Source organism: Schistocerca cancellata, chromosome 6 (assembly GCF_023864275.1).
Source record: "Schistocerca cancellata isolate TAMUIC-IGC-003103 chromosome 6, iqSchCanc2.1, whole genome shotgun sequence".
NCBI lineage: Eukaryota > Metazoa > Arthropoda > Insecta > Orthoptera > Acrididae > Schistocerca > Schistocerca cancellata.
Window position 1 is genome coordinate 604,834,238 of NC_064631.1, and position 21,337 is coordinate 604,855,574.

At 38.9% G+C, this 21,337-nt stretch overlaps 1 protein-coding gene across 3 annotated transcripts in view; it reads left to right on the plus strand.

The window, feature by feature from the left end:
* Window positions 1-21,337, plus strand: part of LOC126088112 (carcinine transporter) — a 382,018-nt gene that overhangs the window by 348,363 nt on the left and 12,318 nt on the right. For all 3 annotated transcript variants that reach the window (XM_049906209.1, XM_049906208.1, XM_049906210.1), the window contains one exon: window positions 983-1,161. In XM_049906209.1, the coding sequence (XP_049762166.1) occupies window positions 983-1,161 (179 nt within the window). The remainder of the gene's footprint in view (window positions 1-982; window positions 1,162-21,337) is intronic.

The following is a 21,337-nucleotide window of genomic DNA, read 5'->3' on the forward strand; positions in this document are numbered from 1 at the left end:
GGAACAGTAAGTTGGGTTTCTAACTTAGTTTTTCACCAATAGCCTTCTTCTCTTGTGGAATCCCATTGAAAATGTATTTGGAGTGTGCCACATGCCTTTCTGTACAGTGTTTAAGGATTTTTTTATTTATTTTTTTATTTTTTTTATTTGGAGCACTTCTTTCTCTTACATTTATTGAACTTACGTTCAAAAACTTACGTAAACAAATTTATGTTACCAGCAACAAATCTCCTAAATAAGTAAATATATTTCAATGTTAGTATGAGACTCCACTGGTTGTTCAGTAAAGGCCTACAAGGCATTTAATTTTTAGGAATAAATTTTCAGTGAACTTGCTACAAACACTGCATGTATCTGACTTGGAAAAATATATATTCATTAGGAGGAAACACCAATGAGAAATTATATATATTGAATGGTCAGTCCAGCAGTTGTCTTAAAATTATCTATCTTGTAATGAGGCTGGAGGGAATGTCATAACTTGTCATTACAGTGTTTGTGCCAAGTATAATTATGTAGATGCTATGTAACATTTCTTTGCTGTAATATTTCTAAAAGTCTCTATCACATAAGTCATAAACTGTGAAAAAAATTGGGTACATACCAGATCACAGAGTAAAACTGGTATGCCTCAAAAAATAAATCCTTGTCCTCAAATACCTTACCAGAGACTGTGACATCAAAGGAAAAACTTATGTGTGGGACAAAACACAAAAGTGTAAGTATCAATGCACAAAATAAGGGTTTTTGCTTAAGAGCACACTTCATAAATATATATGCATAGAGATTTATCTGGCAATGTAAGCAAGAAGTATTGTAAGATATTTTGAAAAGCCATCATCACTGCCTTTCTTTTGATTTGTAGAGAGAATGATATATTTGTGTGGATATTATTATTTTGTTGTTTGACTGCAAAAGCCCATGCTTCAATCTTCAACTGCATTATAACAGCACAGAAAGTACAGCTGATTTTTTTGGTCAGGGTTCAGAAAACTTAGTACTACCACTTGTAATTATGGGAGCCATATCAGTAATTGGAGGACTGTCTGGACTGAGACTTCCAGAGACATTACATCACCGACTGCCACAGACTGTTGAAGAAGGTGAAGAATTTGGGAAAGACTGGTCTTTCAAGGATTGTATTCGTTGCATACCTGAGAGGTGAGGTACAATATTTGCATGAAAAATGAATTAATATACTGCAAGCATATTGTATGAATCGATTCTATGTAATGTTAAAATATTTCAAGCTTCTTTATATGCTTAGAAGAATTAGTTGTAAATTTCATTGGTGTTTATTCAGAGTAAATGTGGATGTGGTAGTTTGCATATCACAATTTCTGTTCCTGCTGACAGTTGTGGTGGTGCTTATGGTTGTCCTTTCTGCTGTTTTGTAAATAACATTTCATCAGTCTCCCACTGATTTAACACTTTGAAGATCAGTCACTTGGAAAATTATTGGGCCTAGAAAACTGGCTATTTATACTGTTGTTTAATGCATTATGTAATTGATGTATCTTCAAGAGTAATACATACTAAAAAGAGACAAAGCTTTCAAATTTATTTTCATATTTACTTTACCTATATGATAGATTACAAATCTTAAAATAATGATGATAGAGCAAAAGCGTGAGGTGAGGTGTGGAACAGTTTTCCTCTTCAGCTTCTAAAATTTCTTGCTCACTCAATAAAAATGATATATTTGTAGTAGAATTCCAGCAAACTGTCAAACCTAATAAGTACATGCACAAAATTATGTCAGTGTGATCATATTGGCTTACCCATTCACAAAAGCAGCTGTTACATTCAGTGATATTTCTTTTGAAATAATTATATAAATTGACAACAGAAGGCAGAACCAGTCTAGGAAAAAGTAGCAAGATGTCCATACATTGTTCTCATATACAAGGAGACCAGTTTTGGAGAGATATATAGCTCGCATGTCGAGAAAATCACGGCCCAATCTATACTCTCTCACAGTTTTTTTAACACAAGGTTATGGTCTGAGCTACAAAGTGTTAACTCATTTTCTTAAAAGTATGAGATCCATTAGCTTCTCTGCCAGCAGATCAACACCTCCTTTTATTTTCTTTATGTAATACCTTGTAGTTTATTGTAATTATTGTATATATAATTCTCAACTGAACATTATTTTCTTCACTCCAAATGTACGAAGAGAGAAAATTTTTGGGGGCGAAATTCCAAATCTGCTGGGTAAACATTTAAAAACATACACTGCAAAGATACTAGCCTCCTCTTATCCTCACAACAGGTGAATCCTTCTCAACCTGGTGTGTGGGTGACCTCCCTCTCCTTTCCAACCTTTCCCAATCAGTCATTCCCATCCCTGCGAAAGGAACAGTAAATACCCCCAGCTAGGAATATCTTTTTCTACTTTTAAGTGTTTCTATCAGCAGTGTTACTATCTACCTTGAATTTTATCCCAGCCATTTCATATTCTTGCATTTTAATAGTTTCCTCAATTGAAAGTTTCATTATTATTTCATGATTTTGTTAATAAAGTCCTTACCTTATGTAAAAGTCATTTCCCCCATAAACTAACCCAGATTAAACTAAAGTTTGCTAAGAAGCCATGGATTACTCAAGGAATAAAATTACCTTGTAAGACATAAAGAGATATGTATATCTGTCAGGAAAAACAGCTCTGATGTTGACACTATAGCTCATTACAAGACATTGTGAAAAATATTGAAGAAAAAATGGTTCAAATGGTTCTGAGCACTATGGGACTCAACTTCTGAGGTCATTAGTCCCCTAGAACTTAGAACTAGTTAAACCTAACTAACCTACGTACATCACAAACATCCATGCCCGAGGCAGGACTCGAACCTGCGACCGTAGCGGTCTTGCGGTTCCAGACTGCAGTGCCTTTAACTGCACGGCCACTTCGGCCGGCTAAATATTGAAGATAGTAATACAGACTCCAAAGCAATGCATTATGAGAAAAAGGTACAGTAGTCATATCAGGTAATGAGGTAAAGATGATAAGGTATATACTGAGGGGGATACAGGTAGAACCAGAGATGAAGAGCAGAAAGCATTAAGAGTAAATGATACATCAGAAACAGTTGTGAGCAGTGTTGCAAAAAATTTTGACAAGCATTTTATAACTCTTCTTGAAAAGACATGGTTGTCAACTTCAGTTGATGCTACCATGGAATATCTCAGATCAGCCATTCATGGCAGATAACCTAAGTAGTATGAATGTGACCCTCACTACACCAGTAGAAGTAATGTCCACCACAAAATACTTTAAAAATGGCCATGATGAAACCTCAGCAAAGTTAATTTAAAAGTGTTCTTCTGAGTTTAAACCAAATAATAAAAAGTCCTGTATGAAAAACAACAATATGGAAAGGATAGGTAGCTCACCACACAGAGTATGCATTGAGTCACAGATAGGACAGAGAAAACGAATGCTATAACTGCAGTCACGCCTTAGTGCCTAGAGACAGTGCCCATGTGTGTGTGAGTTGTTACTGTTTGAGTGTGCATGAGTTTTCTACTGCTGAAGAAAGACTTTGTCCAAAAGCTGAAATATTTCCTGCATTCATTTTCATTTTGCCTGTCTGCGACTTAGCACCTCCTGTATGTAGTAAGTTAGTTTGTTGTTGTCTTCCGAGTTTGGTTTTCTTACTTCTCTTAACCATAACTCCACATTCCTTTTTAAACCATCTCCTTATACCTTGTTTTTTCTTTCTACAAGCACTTTACTCACAACATCTGTCACAACTATCTTCACAGTGTGCCAAGCTTTCTCCACATCTTCAACATAATCTGCAAGCTTTCTCCACATCTTCAACATAATCTGTATTTTTAAGTATGTAAAAATGGTTATTTATTTTTCACTCAAACTCTCTACACTTTTCCTCACTTTTTAGTTTAGGCATATTAAACCCTGGATTTCATTCTTTGTTTTCTAACTACCTCTGACCTTTTCTAGGTATAGTTTTGCTTGCACCAAGAAATGGTCTTTACAATACTGTGCTCTTCATCATGCTACATCTATCACTGTTAGCCTTGCTGCATGTCTATCAATTGGCTATCGAGCGTTTGCTTGAACCTTGTCCAATCCGCACGCATGTCTATCATTACATTATTAATCTGACAGTTTCTCCTTCAGGTGATCACCATGTTCCTAGATGAATTTTCTTATGTGAGAATGCTGTCAAGCTGATAACCACATTCTTTGTAATGGCAAATGCTATCATCCTGAAGCTATTAGTGCTGCTTTCTTCATGCAAGCTGTACTTTCCTATGGTCAGAGAATAGACATTTTCTTTGGTTACTGAAGTAGAGAGGATATGAAACGAAGCTGGCTGTAGCAAGAAAAGCATTTCTGAAAAAGAAGTATGTGTTGGCATGTAATCAATCAATCAATCAATCAATCTCTTTATTCATCTGTTAACAATATACATTGTATGGATGTAGCCAATTACAATATAATTTCTTATATTTAATTTGTTTCAAAAACTTGGATAATAAATACAAATATTTTATATCAGTATATATAAATAATATTACTTTTCCATTTTCAGATATTCTTCAATGTTATAAAAACTATGTGTTAGTAAAAATTGTTTACGATCTACCTTGAATTTATGAAATTCTTTAATTTTCTTTATTGTAGAAGGCAATGCACTAAAAAGTATTTTGGGCTGGTAGTTTACACCTTTTTTGTAGAGTGCTCCTTTGTGGGTGTGTCTGTGAAAATCATCCACGTTCCTTGTTTCATGATTATGAACCCGATTATTTAATGTTGAAAATTCCTGGTGAGTTTTCAGAAAACATACACATTCATAGATGTATAAGCTAGAAAGAGTCATTATTTTAAATTCATTTCCCTGCATGACACTCTGCGGGGAACCCCTTTCATTATTCTAATAGACCTTTTTTGAAGTTTGAAAGCTTGTTTTGCCATACCTGTATTTCTCCAGAAGATCACACCATATCTAAGCAAACTGTTCATGTAAGCATAATAGGCACACAGCAATGATTCAGTGTTGCAACATACCCAAAGCATTCTTAGAACATAGCAGCATTTACTTAATTTTTTATTCAAAACTTCTAGATGCTTTTCTCATCTCAAGTGCTCATCCATCCATTTACTGAGGAATTTTGTGTATGGAGCTTGTGCAACAACAGTTCCCTAACTCAGATTTACTCTTCTTCTAGCTTTACTTTTATTATTACTGTAATACATCAATACTGTTTTATCCTTATTTGAGAACAAAGCATTATTGCTAAACCATTTTCCTGTCTCATTTATTGTCCTAGAGACACTCTGCTGTAGATTATCCTCAGTGTATCCTTTTATAAAAATGCTAGTGTCATCAGCAAACATCACTGTTTTTGCAACTGTCAAATGGTTTGGCAAATCCTTTATGTACACCAAGAACAACACTGGGACTAACACAGAACCCTGGGGCACTCCATAGCTAGTTTTTTTTTGAAATCTGAAAGATTCTCTTTGCCTTCATGACATATTTGTACTTTCTGTTGTCTATCAGAGAGATAAGACTTGAATCATTTGAAGGCAAGTCCCTGGAAACCCATAAAATTCTAGTTTCATAAGCAATAAGTCATGGCTGATTAAATCTAATGCTTTGGATAAATCTAAGAATATACTGCAGCTTAATATACATTTAAATGTTAGGAAACCTTTTCTGAAGGTATTTGTCTAGAGCATAGTCTTGTATAGGAGTGAGATGTGGACAAGAAGCAGTTCAGACAAAAAGAGAATAGACACTTTTGAAGTGTGTTGCTATGGAAGAATATCAAACATTAGATGGGTAGATCAATGACTGATGAGGAGGTACTGAATCAAATTGGGGGAAATTGAAATTTATGCCACAATTTGGCTAAAAATAAGGGATCAGTTGATAGCACATGTTAAGAGGCATTGAGGTATCATTAGTTTGGTATCTGGGGAGGGAGGGTGGAGGGGGAAGAAGGGTTAGAGATAAAAATTGTAAGAAGAAACCAAGGGATGAATTCAGTGGCAGATTCAAATGGAGGCATGTTGCAGTAGTTATTGAGGTGTGGAGAAGCTTGCACAGAATAGAGTGCATCCAACTAATCTTTGGTCTGAAGACCACGATGACAACATAATAATGACAATAATACTAGCAGTGATGACACATAGAAGAGAATAAGGGTACTTCATTTTTAATCCCTGTGTCTAAGCTGCTGTTATTCTTTATTTCAATATATCTAGTGATAATTTTAAAATATTGCTAAAATTTAAGCTCTTGTCTTTTACATAAAACTCCTCAGGGGAATAGACAGCATCATATTGTAAAATGTAGAACTAATGGTTCCAGTATTGCAAGTGGTCTTCATCAGGACATATCCTGATTTCTTAACCTTTATGTAGTATTATCTCTCCTGTCTCTAACATTTTTCAAAAAGAGTCGAAATGCAATTTATGATATGAATGGATGTTGGAAGTGGAGAGGAAGGAATCCAATGAAAATTGCAGCTTGATAATAAATTCAACTGGGAGGAGCACACCACAGACATGTTCCACATCCTGGAGGACCTCCTCACTATGGATCAATTGGAATGAAAGTAAATCTCATCTAATCTAATCTACTGGAACAGGAGTGAAGATAGTGAGTGAAACATTGGATATTATTTTACAGTATGTTGTGTTTTACAACAGAGAACATTTTTAGGGAAATTGAGTTAATCCTCAAAAGTCTATAAACATGATCTAACCTTTTAGTAATGAAAGATGCATAAAATTAGACTGCCTGACAAAACAAGTGAAGCACCCAGAAGGGAACAAGGAAACATGAATCGAGAGAATATGTGATGTTATTGCAGCAGTTACAAAATCAAGTCAAATTTACAAACAACTAGAAATAAGGGCACAATGATCAGTATAACAATGCATCTCTTCTGACCTGGATTCATGCACTGACTGAATTGTGAAGGATGTCAATAAGGTCATTGTATCCTCCCCTGAGGCAAGCTGGTCCTTGATATCCTTTATACTGGCGTCTGAGGTGGTCACGCACACTCTATCAGAAATAGATCTGGGGATCACACTGGCCATGAAAGTAACTCAACATCCAACATCATACAGAAATTTCATAGAGACAAGTGCCATGTGTGGATGACCACTGTCCTGTTGAAAAATAGCTCCACAGTACTATTGCATGACAGACAAGAATGGGATTTTCTCATCAGCTTGCTGCCATACTCGTCAACGATTGTCATCGGGTGTAATGTAGAACTGCATTTCATCACTGAATATTGTGCAACACCATTCATCAGCAGTCCATGCTTCCTAATTACAGAAAACTCCATACACAGTCGTTTGTGTTGTGGTGTTAATGCCATCCTATGCACGGGACAGTAATCTCTAGTCTGACTGTAAACGTAGGCTTATGCGGCCGTTGTCACAGTAAATAAAATTCTTCTGGTTTTGTGACTGCATTGTCAACTATAAAATTCTGACATTTTGGTGACTATTCCACTTCTTACAGCTATTCTAGAAAAAACATGATACCTTCGGTCTGTGTTAAAAGTAACATGAGAAACACATATATGCGATCAAAAATTTGTAGTCAAATTTTAAATGTTTGTTGCTAAAAGAACAATACGGCTTAAAGTTCAAATATTTCCTGCACCAGTGAAAAAAAAGGAGAGAAAAAGACCAACAAAAGTGACAAGTTATAAAATAATTGTATAGTAAATTTGGTAACACTGCTCAAGTGTTTGGGTGCCATACCAGGTCAAACTAATAGGGTGTCTTGAGAAAATACATAGAAGGGCAGTGCAAATGATCATAGGCCTATTTCACTGGCAATAAAATGTGAGAGAAATGCTGAGCACTCTTAATTCTTAAACACTCAAATAAAGATGCTACACATATTAGAAAAACCAGTTCAGGAATTTCTAACAATTGCTTTTGGGCATAAACAATGAATGTTTTCCAGCCCTCTATGTGTTGTTCCTGAAGAGAGTGTGGAAATGTGGTCCTGAAGAGAGTGTGGAGATAAAAGCTTTGTAGTCATGTAGTACAGTATTTTGAAACAAGCAGAGTCTTTGACAAGGCATTATGAAATTCAGTCTATGCCTCATTTTGTATGTATGTTTAAAAGAATTTCCTTCAACAAGTTGTAGGGTTTTTAGTTGAAAGAGGAGTACATTATATATGAACAGACAAGGAATTGTCATCAAGTCATGGTTTTTGAATAATTGTTTCTGTGACTGCCCATTGTTTGTCTCCATCGTAGCTCTGATGACTTTATTTCTGTAGTTTCAACACTCTGAGAAGGTCACTAAACAATCTACATGATCAGTCTTTGACAGGTTTTTGTTTATAGTGACTCCAAGAAGTTTAACAGAATCTAGAGTGATCAGTTCCCTGCCCTCATAATTTAACTGTGGTATATATGTTCAGCAGTTTGTTTGGAGCTGAAATGTACAATTTGTATTTTCATAAGGTTAAGTTTCATAGATAAAATATAAAAGGGTAGATTGCTACTCATCACATAGAGGAGGCACTGAGTCGCAGATAGGCACAGTGAAAAACTGCTCAAATGTAAAAGCATTCAGACAAAGTCCTTCTCCAGTAAAAAACACATATTCCTACAAGCACGGCTTAAACACACATGACCACTGTCTCATGGTGTTGGAGTCCAACTGTACTTCATATGATGGGACAGTAATCTGATGGGATGGTTGATGGGGATAATGAGAAGGCATCTGATGTTGGAAGAGAGAGGGATAGCAGGGTAGGAGTGTGGGAATATGCTAGTGCTGCCTGTCAGAACATACAGGGACTTGATGGGGCAGGAAATGGCTGTTAGGTGCAGTGTTTGGGCAGGGGGAGGGGGGGGGAGTAGAGAAGGGGAAAGGATTGCTGCGACAGAAGATCAGTGTAGTACTAGAGTGGGATCAGTGGATAGGTTAGATAGGTGGGAGACAGGGACCAGCAAAGGTTTAGGCCAGTGGTGTTACAGGAACAAAACATACGTTGGAGGGAGATTTTCCACCTGTGCAGTTCAGAAAAGCTGGGGTTGGTAGGAAGTGGTAGGAACAGGTTGTTAAGCAGTCATTTAAGTGAAGCACATTATGTTGGATGGCATGTTCAGCAACTGTATGGCCCAGCTGTCTCCTGGTTACAGTTTGATTCTGGCCATTCATGTGGACAGACAGCTTGTTGTTAGTTGTCATGCCAACATAGAAAGCTGCGCAGCAGTTGAAACTTAGTTGGTTGATCAAATGACTGCTTTTACAGTTGGCCCTGCCTTTGATTGGGTAGGAGGTGCCTGTGGTTGGACTGGAGAAGATGTAGTGGGAGGATTTAAGGGACAGGTCTTGCATCTAGGTCTATTGCAGGGATATGAGACATGAGGTAAAGTGTTGAGAGCAGGGGTGGAGGGGACTGTGGGAGGGGTGGGGAGATATTCCTCATTTCAGGGCATGATGACAGGTGCTCGAAACCCTGGTAGGAAATGTGATTCAGCTGCTCCAATCCTGGGGTTATGAACTGTAGGTAGCATGTAGAAGTTAGGAGTGTGGGGAGTGCTGGGGCTCAGGACACAGACAGTTTCTGGGGATCAGTTCAAGGATGGACCTGAGGATTTGCAGATGCACTGGAGATCCTATTGGATTTCTGCAATTGGGTCATTATGGCAAGGTTTGTAGGTAGACACTTATCTGACAACTGGCCGAGTCCCTCTGCCAGCTAATCTCTGTAGTTCATAACCATAGTGGTTAGTAAATGCCTGAAAACCTATCTCCACTTGCCAAAAAGGGGAACTGCAAGGATTACTTGGTGGAGGAACTCCACCAGCTGTCAGATACGTCCAACTACAAACCTTTAAATTGGCCTACATTGCATAACTGAGTTATTTTGTTATGTTTGGACCAAATCCCAAGGAAGTTGGTCCACTTTATTAGTTTTCCTGTTGAAAAGTGTCCAGCACAATAACAGATTTACTTTAGAAGTTGGCAGCCTTGCAGCAGGCAAGAAATGTGAGTTTCTGTGTTCTGGTAAAGACATGGGCAGTTAGCTTAGTACACATTACTCAGTAAATTCTTAAACATACAATAGTCATACATATTGTACTATCACCTTGAAAATTTGTTTATGAAAAGGATGGATTGCTACTCACCATATAGTGGATATGTTGAATTGCAAACAGGCACAACAAGAAGACTGCCGATCAAATAAGCTTTCAGCCAAAAAGCTCTCTCAAACACATGACCACTGTCTCTGGCTACTGAGACCAGACTCAGTGTGGCATCAGCAGCCAGAGACAATGGTCATGTGCGTGAGAGCTGCATTTGCATTGAATGAGCATGTGTTTGTTGTCTTTTAATTCAGAAGAAGGGCATTTTGGCTAAAGCTTACTTGTTTAACAATCTTTTTGTTGTGCCTGTCTGTGATTCAACATTTCCACTATATGGTGAGTAGCAATCTATCCTTTTCATAATATTTCATTATTCCATCATGGATTTTTGATTGTTACTTAATTGTTTGTCCTTGTTCACATTAAAATCCCCATGTTACAGTACTGTAGCATACCGCTCGAGCAGACTGGTGCAAAACAAACTGGTGCAACCGGTTTCCATTTTATCAGTGGGTTGCTCAATTTGTTTTGGCACCTCTTGCAGAATGCTGTGATACTGTGACACTTGGATTTCAATGTGTACCAGGACTGCAGACATTCTTATGCAAACAAACAACAAATAACTATGAACTTTATTTTTTGGGACTATAATTAAAACTCTGATTACTCTTTGTACTTTAAGATGGGTTAATAATGGCTGCAGAAGAATGCCATTTCATTTGGAGAAAATGGCGGCTGCGTTGGTCCATATCAGCAGTGCTTTGTGCTTGTAATATGGTGCCATTAGGAAAATAAACAATGAATAAAGAAATCAAACAATGGAAAATCCGGGATGGAATGTAACAATACAAGAGAAGGAAAGTTGCTACTCACCATATAGCGGAGATGCTGCACTGCAGTGTAGTTTCAGCTCTCTGAGACCGCAGACGTGTGTGCAACTTGTGCTTGCGTGAGTGTGTGTGTGTGTGTGTGTGTGCGTGCGTGCGTGCGAATGTGTATGTGTGTCTACTGCTGACAAAGTGTGGCATCACAACTAGTGTGCGATCGCCCATTTGTCTATTAAAAGCTTTACTTCAGAATGTATGTGGGCTGCAATGTAAGCCAGTAGAGTATTATACAGTCAGTAACGGACGAGTTGTGACTTGCAGACTGACATCACAACCATCTGTTGTAGCTGCGCACGTGAAAGCAGTGGAGTAGCGCTGGCAGGCCACTTATATTATACGAAACTAAAAATATTAATAACTAATAAAGGAATAACCTGAGGAACGTCATATTTGATGTACAACTTTCTGTTATGAAAACAAACAATATGTCAAAGTCTGAGATCAAAAATAGTTGTATTTTGGAAGTTAGGAAAATTCCATAAAAAAAACGTAATTTTCCAACAGTCAAGAATTTAAATAAATACAGTGATGTAATAGTTCACCTTCAGTGACTATGTACGATGATCTGATAACACTTTCAGTGTTCATATATAAATTTTGAAAGTTTTTAGTTTCAGAAAACCTCTGTGACTTTTCTATAATAATTTCAAGAATTCTAAGTAAATATGTGTATTGTGTGTTAGGGTGTGTGTGAATGAGAATTGCGTGCGTGAGAGTATGTGGGACGTTAGGCATTATTAAAAATCATTCACGTAATTCCATACAGGAACTGGCAAATGTTCCAACTCTGGAACGTGGGAACGAATCCACTAGTGGTTCCCCTACTAGTGAATGTCGGATGTCCAAGTATGTATGCTTATGTATAAGACAGCCAGAACATTCGCGACTACATAATAAATTTCCAGATGTAGAGTAAAGCTTATAGTTCATTTTGTTTTGTTTACTTAATTGGAGAGTTTTGTGTTACTTAATTTGATGACGTCAATGAGCCTAGAGAAGTGGTTGGTGCTTGCTAGATTTTGGCGCGAGCCGCGCCCTAGAAGTGAGTTCTCATTGGTCGTAAGTGCTGACAGCCAGTGAGAAGTGAGACGGTTGGCCGCCTAGCAAGGAGATATAGTTTTGAATAATGGGAGAGTGAGGGGAGAGTTGCGAGCTAGCTTTGATTGGAGGCGGTTATGCTGGATGTGAATTTTTGCATTATGTGTAAGATGAAGTCTTGGGATGACTTCCGCGTTATGGTCCAGTGTTAATGGTATCCGGTAGTGACCACAAACTGTTTATGAAAACTTCAGAGTGTTGTGATAATTCGTTCCGACGAAAATCGCGAGTGAACTTTGAATTATATAGCGTGGCGGTACTGAGTATATTCTTACTGAGTATTTTATGGTGAGCACAAACTTTTACTAAAGACAACCACTGAATATCATGTGCAGAAGTAATTGGCTGATCATTGACTGTGTTACAAGTAACTGGTTTTGGAATTTGGGAAGGTAAAAGTTCTGGCTGTTTTAGGTATGGTGATAACTGTGAGCAGAAACTTTAGTAATTTTTGTAAATGTGGCTGATGATCTTGCTTCACGGCAATAAAAATCTATTGAAGGTTTGAATTTGAACTTCATGTTTAAAGTATGAGTCACATCCCCGTTCCGAATCATTTCTTTAAAGTACATAGAAAATTTTCAGCAAATTTTACTTACAGCGGCTTCCGGCGTGTAGCTATGAGGTTACAGTTTCCTCAACACTGTTTTTCTGTGATCTCGTAAGTAACTGCAGTCAGGAGTTTACGTGCGAAGATCTACCGCTGTAAAGAGGTCGGTGACCAAAATTTATAAAAGAAATTGCATTGCAGCAGCAACGTATAATCCGTTGCAATTGGTGCATCGCATCGCACGCGCATAAAAAATCCGTCGCAAAAGGCCTTAATGGCCGAAAGCTATGATTGTGTGAATCTTTTTATTGTGCCTATCGCGACTCAGCACCTCCGCAATATGGTGAGTAACAACTTTCCTTCTCTCGCATTGTTACAATGAATAAAGAAAATTACTTATAGAAATGCTTTACAAAAAAATACTGAAACTGTTAAGAGGAATTGGGCAGTGTGCAGAGGTGTTATCTCAAAACACGAAATATGAGCTCTAATACAAATGAGGTGATATACTTTCAGAAAATAATTTTACAATTAAAATGGAAAGGAAGATATCAAAAGAAAGTCCTCAAAGAGGTGGGAAATGTTGAAGACTGTGTCTTCATGCTTTATTTTTCAAGAGAAATATTTCTTATTACATTTCCTCTTCGACGGCTACAAAAATAAATAGCAAGAACAGAAGCGAATGCTTTGTTTGTATCAATGTTAGTATGGATTTCAATAAATCTGGTGACCTGTTGACTGTATTCTATGCCACTGTTATTCCGTTTGAACTTTCCAGAGAAGGGTTTCTGTTTTCAGTATCACTGAACTATCACAAAATGTTAAAGACTGTGTCTTCATGCTTTATTTTTCAAGAGAAGTTTCTTATCTCATTTCCTCTTCGACAGCTACAAAATAAACAGCAAGAACTGAAGTGAATGCTTCTTTTGTATCAATGTTAGTATGGATTTAAAAAATTTTTGGTGACCTGTTGACTGTGTTCTATGCAAATGTTATTCTGTTTGAACTTTCCAGAGAAGGGTTTCTGTTTTCAGTATCACTGAACTATCACAGTGCTTCCAGGTATTCATCAGTTTGCACTTTCTTACTGACATCTTATGGCATATTTAATGAATACTTGCAGTTGGGTAGTTTGTATGAATCTGTTTTTTGTTGCTGCTGCTTACAATAATAATAATAATAATAATAATAATAATAATAACAACAGCTGCTGCTGCTTCTAATAATAATAATAATAATAACAGCTGGACTGTAATGAACACATTCACAGTACAAGAAAAAATAATCTTCATGTAAATTTTAACTTTTTTGAAATTATGTACTCGGGTGTAAAGGTATTCAACAAACACATATCTAACATAAAGAAATATATTTAGCATAAAGAAAGATATTGATAACCCCCACTAGCTCAAAACAAAATTAAAAACATGCATCGTTAGCCACTATTTCTGCAAATTATCTGAATATCTAGATGGAAGGATTGAGAAGTTCTGTTAGTTACATAGAAAACAGTAGTATTCATTGTAATGCTGCTTGCCAAGTGGTATTGATCTGTAATCAGCACTCAGCATTAAAAAAAATTATTTTCTTTGAAAAATACCAGGTTGATCAAGTAAAAACTGAGCTACCAAAAGGAGAGAAATAACAGCTATTTAATATAACTGAGGAGGCAGCAATTTTTTTCCAGTATAGCACCTTTATTTCTAATGGAGTTGATTAAATTTACCTGGCATTAGCATGAATAGCTTTAAGTAGTAGAATGATAGTTTATTGAATACAGTATACAGATTAGCTTTATATCATTTGCCTGCCTTTTGTTAATGTATACCTTGACTCGTTCCACATCTCTGAAACTTTTCCTTCTTGACAGTGTCTACAGAACACAATAAATGAATGCATGAATTTAATTTATTTATTTTTTTTATTTTTTATTTTTTTTTTCAAATAATTTTACCTCATGGCTTTGATAATATTTTACTATCAGCTAGCTCCCTGGTAATCATCATATATTGTAAATACATTTTTATTCCTATGGATGAGCACAAAAGTAAACTAAAGTAAACTAGGAGATCCATAAAAACATTATGATATTGCTTCTTATTTTTAGTTCTTAAATTTGTTTATGTATATTAGAATTTGCTTTTAAAATATATAGTGTGTGTTTTAGAATCCTGCAAATAGTTGTACCTAGTATATCCAAGCATAGCCAAAAGCAAGAAGTCACAGTGGAGACACAAGAAGTGGTGACCAGTCATCTATAAATCTGTGGAAAAGTGCTTGGTAAGTAAACAGAATTTTATGTGATATTTTAAGAATTTTTTGGCAATATTTCTGTGGTCAGTAAGGTGGAAATTTTGAAAATGATACAGCTTTATTTAATAGGCTTTTATTTATAAAGTTAGAATATCGATAGTCTTATTGACTGAGTTGGTTGGTGTTGTGCTAGAGGCATTGAACTCTTATTTGGAAGGAACAGAAGATAAATACTTATATGAATATGCTGTTTTAGGTTCCCCATGATTTCACTAAATCACTTCATATGGAACCTGAGGCAGATCTCTGAAAAGAGCCACTGACAGTTTTCTTCCTGGCCTTGTCCAACTGAGATAGTGCTCCACCTCATAACAATGGAAATTTTTTTCACTTGAGTACTTGGATTGAAGCACTCATCAAGAAAACGCTAACGGAATAGACATATCAGGCCTACTTCAGTCCTGTGAAACAACTTCTGTAGGCAGTTACCAATGGCATATAATCTATTGTAATTGTCCCAGTAAGACTTTTACTTGGCATTTTCATACTAACAAAACAAAGTTGAAAGTAAAGCATCAAGGCATTACTGTTGAATTGGCTCCAACTGAAATCAAGTATGACAATAAGGAGGGGAACACATTGAGGTGATGCAATACACAATGTGACTCATGATACAACACAGAAGCAAATCGCATCAGCAGAGTGCTTAGAAACATAGTGGAAGTGACTTAAAGGTACACACCAGGATAACAGTGACATGACATCAACACGTATCTCTGTCATACTGGCTGGCACAACATTGGGTCCTGATTGCTCCACACAACTTGTCATACAATACACAGTGAGGGGAATTACAAGTCATGTCTCAAAAATAATTGTTTTATATCTAAAAACAAAGATGATGTGACTTACCAAACGAAAGCACTGGCACGTCGATAGACACACAAACAAACACAAACATACACACAAAATTCTAGCTTTCGCAACCAATGGTTGCTTCGTCAGGAAAGAGGGAAGGAGAGGGAAAGACGAAAGTATGTGGGTTTTAGGGGAGAGGGTAAGGAGTCATTCCAATCCCGGGAGTGGAAAGACTTACCTTAGGGGGAAAAAAGAACGGGTATACACTCGCACACACACACATATCCATCCACACATATACAGACATATTCAGAGGCAAAGAGTTTGGGCAGAGATGTCAGTCGAGGCGGAAGTGCAGAGGCAAAGATGTTGTTGAATGACAGGTGAGGTATGAGTGGCGGCAACTTGAAATTAGCGGAGATTGAGGCCTGGCAGATAACGGGAAGAGAGGATATATTGAAGAGCAAGCTCCCATCTCCGGAGTTCGGATAGGTTGGTGTTAGTGGGAAGTATCCAGATAACCCGGACGGTGTAACGCTGTGCCGAGATGTGCTGGCCATGCACCAAGGCGTGTTTAGCCACAGGGTGATCCTCATTACCAACAGACACTGTCTCCCTGTGTCCATTCATGCGAATGGACAGTTTGTTGTTGGTCATTCCCACATAGAATGCGTCACAGTGTAGGCAGGTCAGTTGGTAAATCACGTGGATACTTTCACGCGTGGCTCTGCCTTTGATTGTGTACACCTTCCGGGTTACAGGACTGGAGTAGGTGGTGGTGGTGGGAGGGTGCATGGGACAGGTTTTACACCGGGGGCGGTTACAAGGGTAGAAGCCAGAGGGTAGGGAAGGTGGTTTGGAGATTTCATAGGGATGAACCAAGAGGTTACGAAGGTTAGGTGGACGGCGGAAAGACACTTTTGGTGGAGTGGGGAGGATTTCATGAAGGATGGATCTCATTTCAGGGCAGGATTTGAGGAAGTCGTATCCCTGCTGGAGAGCTACATTCAGAGTCTGATCCAGTCCCGGAAAGTATCCTGTCACAAGTGGAGCACTTTTGGGGTTCTTTTGTGGGTGGTTCTGGGTTTGAGAGGATGAGGAAATGGCTCTGGTTATTTGCTTCTGTACCAGGTCGGGAGGGTAGTTGTGGGATGCGAAAGCTGTTGTCAGGTTGTTGGTGTAATGGTTCAGGGATTCCGGACTGGAGCAGATTCGTTTGCCACGAAGACCTAGGCTGTAGGGAAGGGACCGTTTGATGTGGAATGGAGGTACTGTTGCTTGTTGGTGGGTTTGATGTGGACGGACGTGTGAAGCTGGCCATTGGACAGGTGGAGGTCAACGTCAAGGAAAGTGGCATGGGATTTGGAGTAGGACCAGGTGAATCTGATGGAACCAAAGGAGTTAAGGTTGGAGAGGAAATTCTGGAGTTCTTCTTCACTGTGAGTCCAGATCATGAAGATGTCATCAATAAATCTGTACCAAACTTTGGGTTGGCAGGCCTGGGTAACCAAGAAGGCTTCCTCTAAGCGACCCATGAATAGGTTGGCATACGAGGGGGCCATCCTGGTACACATGGCTGTTCCCTTTAATTGTTGGTATGTCTGGCCTTCAGAAGTGAAGAACTTGTGGGTCAGGATGAAGCTGGCTAAGGTAATGAGGAAAGAGGTTTTAGGTAGGGTGGCAGGTGATCGGCGTGAAATGAAGTGCTCCATCGCAGCGAGGCCCTGGACGTGCGGGACCGCGGGTAACAGATTGGGTAAGGATTCCAGGCGTTCGAGGAAGCGGTTGGTGTCTTTGATGAAGGATGGGAGACTGCATGTAATGGGTTGAAGGTGTTGATCTACGTAGGCAGAGATACGTTCTGTGGGGGCTTGGTAACCAGCTACAATGGGGCGGCCGGGATGATTGGGTTTGTGAATTTTAGGAAGAAGGTAGAAGGTAGGGGTGTCGGTGGGGTCAGGAGGTTGATGGAGTCAGGTGAAAGGTTTTGTAGGGGGCCTAAGGTTCTGAGGATTCCTTGAAGCTCCACCTGGACATCAGGAATGGGATTACCTTGGCAAACTTTGTATGTGGTGTTGTCTGAAAGCTGACGCAGTCCCTCAGCCACATACTCCCTCACAGCGGGACCCACCTCCTCTTCCTCAAAATCACCCACTCCAAACCTTCCAGGAATTTCTGACTTCAAGCCTTGCCTCTCAATCCTTCTTAAAAAACCTTAATCCTACTCCCAACATCACCACTGCTGAAGCCCAGGCTATCCGTGATCTGAAGGTTGACCGATCCATCGTCATCCTCCCGGCGGACAAGGATTCCACGACCGTGGTACTTGATCATCTGGAGTATGTGGCTGAGGGACTGCATCAGCTTTCAGACAACACCACATACAAAGTTTGTCAAGGTAATCCCATTCCTGCTGTCCAGGCAAAGTTTTCTGTGACAAGATTGGGAGCTATACACCACATGCGTCACAACTGCTGTCTCCTGTGTGCAGTGTGAAGTTGCCTCATGTTTGTCATTTTCGTATGTTCCAGTACAAGCCAAAGTTGTAAATGAAAAAATAATTGACACTGGGAGCTATCAGCTGATGATGCTGAGTGGATGTTTTTTCAGTTTGTGCACCCTGATTTCAGGAAACTTTATGAAAGGTGCAAAAAAGATCTGAAAGCTAAACTCCTGCTACTTCTGAATTAGTAGCTGGACGAAACTGAGAAGAACATATTGGGATTTTTCTTATCATCATAGGCTTCTTCTGTTTCTTCAAACACATTGTCTACCACTACAGAGAGTTCATCCCGACATCATCAATAGTGACTCATCTCACTTCAAATCCAGCAATGCCTTTTCTGAATACTAAATTGTATACTACTTTGTGAAACTGAACAGTTGTAGGAACGATATCCTAGGTTCATTAATTGGTGACCATTATTTCATTATTTACACACACACACACACACACACACACACACACACACACACCATATTGGATGAAACCATGCTAGTTGGTCTTACAAAAAATAAACTTTTTCATAGTTGCATTTTTTATGTAATTCCCACAGTTTCACCTACTTACCTTATTGTAATGAGTAGCTTCCCAGCAGAAGAAAAACATAGCAAGTGTCCTGCTTTGTCATAGTAGCTCATACTAGTTGCTCCATAAAATGGAAACTGTGTAGACTCATTCTGTAGAATTTGTGGAATTCTGGTGCTGAGAGACCTCAACGAGAAACCACAGCCAAACTGCATTGTACAGGTGCACCCAGTACTTCTCTTTCTTTTTGAGTTTTTGACATTTAAATAATCATAAAGCAACAAAAATGTCCACTTCATAAGAGCTCATGACTGCAATTGAAGATGAAACAGAAACATGGTTCGAATTGTCTTGTTACTTGTTGGATGGTGAGCCGCACTGCTTATCATATCATCCTAGTGGTAACATGGATGTCACACTAATAAGGATCACATTGCATGATCCTTATTGCAACATGTCTAATTTTGTATCATAACGAGGGGCCCAGAAAAATGTAGACAGTCTTTGATAGTTAATATCTTTGGAAAAAATGACATATTATTGCAGCTTTGCATGGTATTGTAGTCCATTGTTTTCTCAATAGATCTCGGTGAGTGTTTTCCAGCAGATGATAGAGCAGCAATGAATGAAGTAAGATTGTTGTTTGAGCAATGCAGGCCCATATTGAGGTGGCATTGGAAATACAAAAATATGATGGAGGTACAGCGACAATGGTGCAATGTGTATGGAACTCAGCCACCAACATGTACAGCTGTTTATCATCTTAGGAATAATATTGAAGTATGGTACTGTTCAGGATGTGCATAAGGAAAGGTCTGGCTGACCAAAAACATCAACAAGTCCAGCTTCCAGTGCAGTTGTGTCGCAACATTTTACTAGGTCACCTTAAAAATCTGTGACGCAGCCTGCATGTGAAAGCAGTGGAAAATGATCAAGCTTACAGCGAATTCTGAAAGCTGCAAAGTGGAAAGTGTAAATTCCAAGATTGCCGCACACTATGAATGAGGACATCCTGGATCAAAGGATGGAGTACTATGATGGTTTGAAGGCATGCTTCATGAGGATTAATGGTTTGCATGGATGGTTATCTGGTCTGAGGAGAGGCAATTCAAATTGAACGTTACTGTAAACCACCACAACTGCATGTTCTGTGCTCCTGAAAATTCTCACATTCGGGTGTACAAACATGTTAATCTACAGGGTGTTAACGAGTGGTGTGGTCTGTCATTGCGCTGCTTGATTGGTCCATTCTTCTTTGAAGGTACCATATGTGGTGAGGTGTATCATAATATGCTGCAAACATCAATTTTACCTGCCATCCAAGAGGTACTTGGAACTGAAAGATTTTATCTACAACAAGATGGCTCTCCGCTTCACTACCACAGAGATGTCAGAGCCTACATGCATCAAAATCTACCTGGATGATGGATAGGTTGAAGAGCAGCTGTTGAGTACCCACCATGGTCTCAAGACATTACACCTCTTGACTTCTACCTGTGGGGGTCCTTGATAAATAAAGTTTATCTACAGAAGCCAGCTACACTGAACAAGCTACAAGAAACCATTGAGGCATCCTGTGTGGCTGTGATGGCGGCAACACTGATGCTGTGGTTCAATCAACTGTTTAGCAGCATGACTTGTTTGGCTGCTAATGGGGTGAACTTGAATACATAAAATAACTTCTCCCTGCACAATAATAGTAATGGTATGTCATTTTGTTCCATTAATATTGACTATCAAAGAGTGTCTACATTTTTTTGAACCCTTCTGTACTGTCTCAATGTGAACCATGCTTATGAATTAAAATAGATTGTTACTCACCACATAGATGCAATGTTGAACAGCAGAGAGACACATTTCAGAGTACACTGTTTATTGTTTAGCTTGCCAAGTAGTGATCTCTGTTGGATGTGTGAATACTTAATAGGTATGGGGCATTTAGGAGATGGTGGAGGAGGGATAGCAGCCTATGGGTAAGGTGGGGGAAGATGTTGTAGTGCTACCTGTAGGAGATACAGGGATGTGGCTGGGACAGGATGGTTGGACTGCTAGGTGTAGCATCTAGACACGTGTGCTGGGGAGGGAGGGGATGGAGAGAGAGCAGAGTAAAGTAAAGCTGAGAGGTGGGAGCAGCTATGGATAAAAGGACAGGTGGGAACAAGAGCTAATGCACATTAAGGCCAGAGAGGAGGGGAGGGGGAGTAACAGGAATGAAGGATATGTTACATGGACAGTTACTGCCTGTGCAGTTCAGATAATATATTGTCAGTGATAAGAATCCAGATGGCACAGCCTGTGAAGCAGTCGCTGAAGACAAGCACACTGTGTTGCACAGCATGCTGAGCATCTGGGTGGTTCAGCGATCTTTTGGCCGGTATGACAGTGGGCATTCATGCAGTCAGACAGTTTCTTAGTGGACATGTCCTCAGAGAATGCCACACAGTGGTTGCAGCTAAGTTAGTAGACCACATAACTAGATTCACACATGGTCCTGCCTTTGATGGAGTAGGAAATGTGTGTGAAAGGACTGGAGTAGACGGCAGTGAAAGAA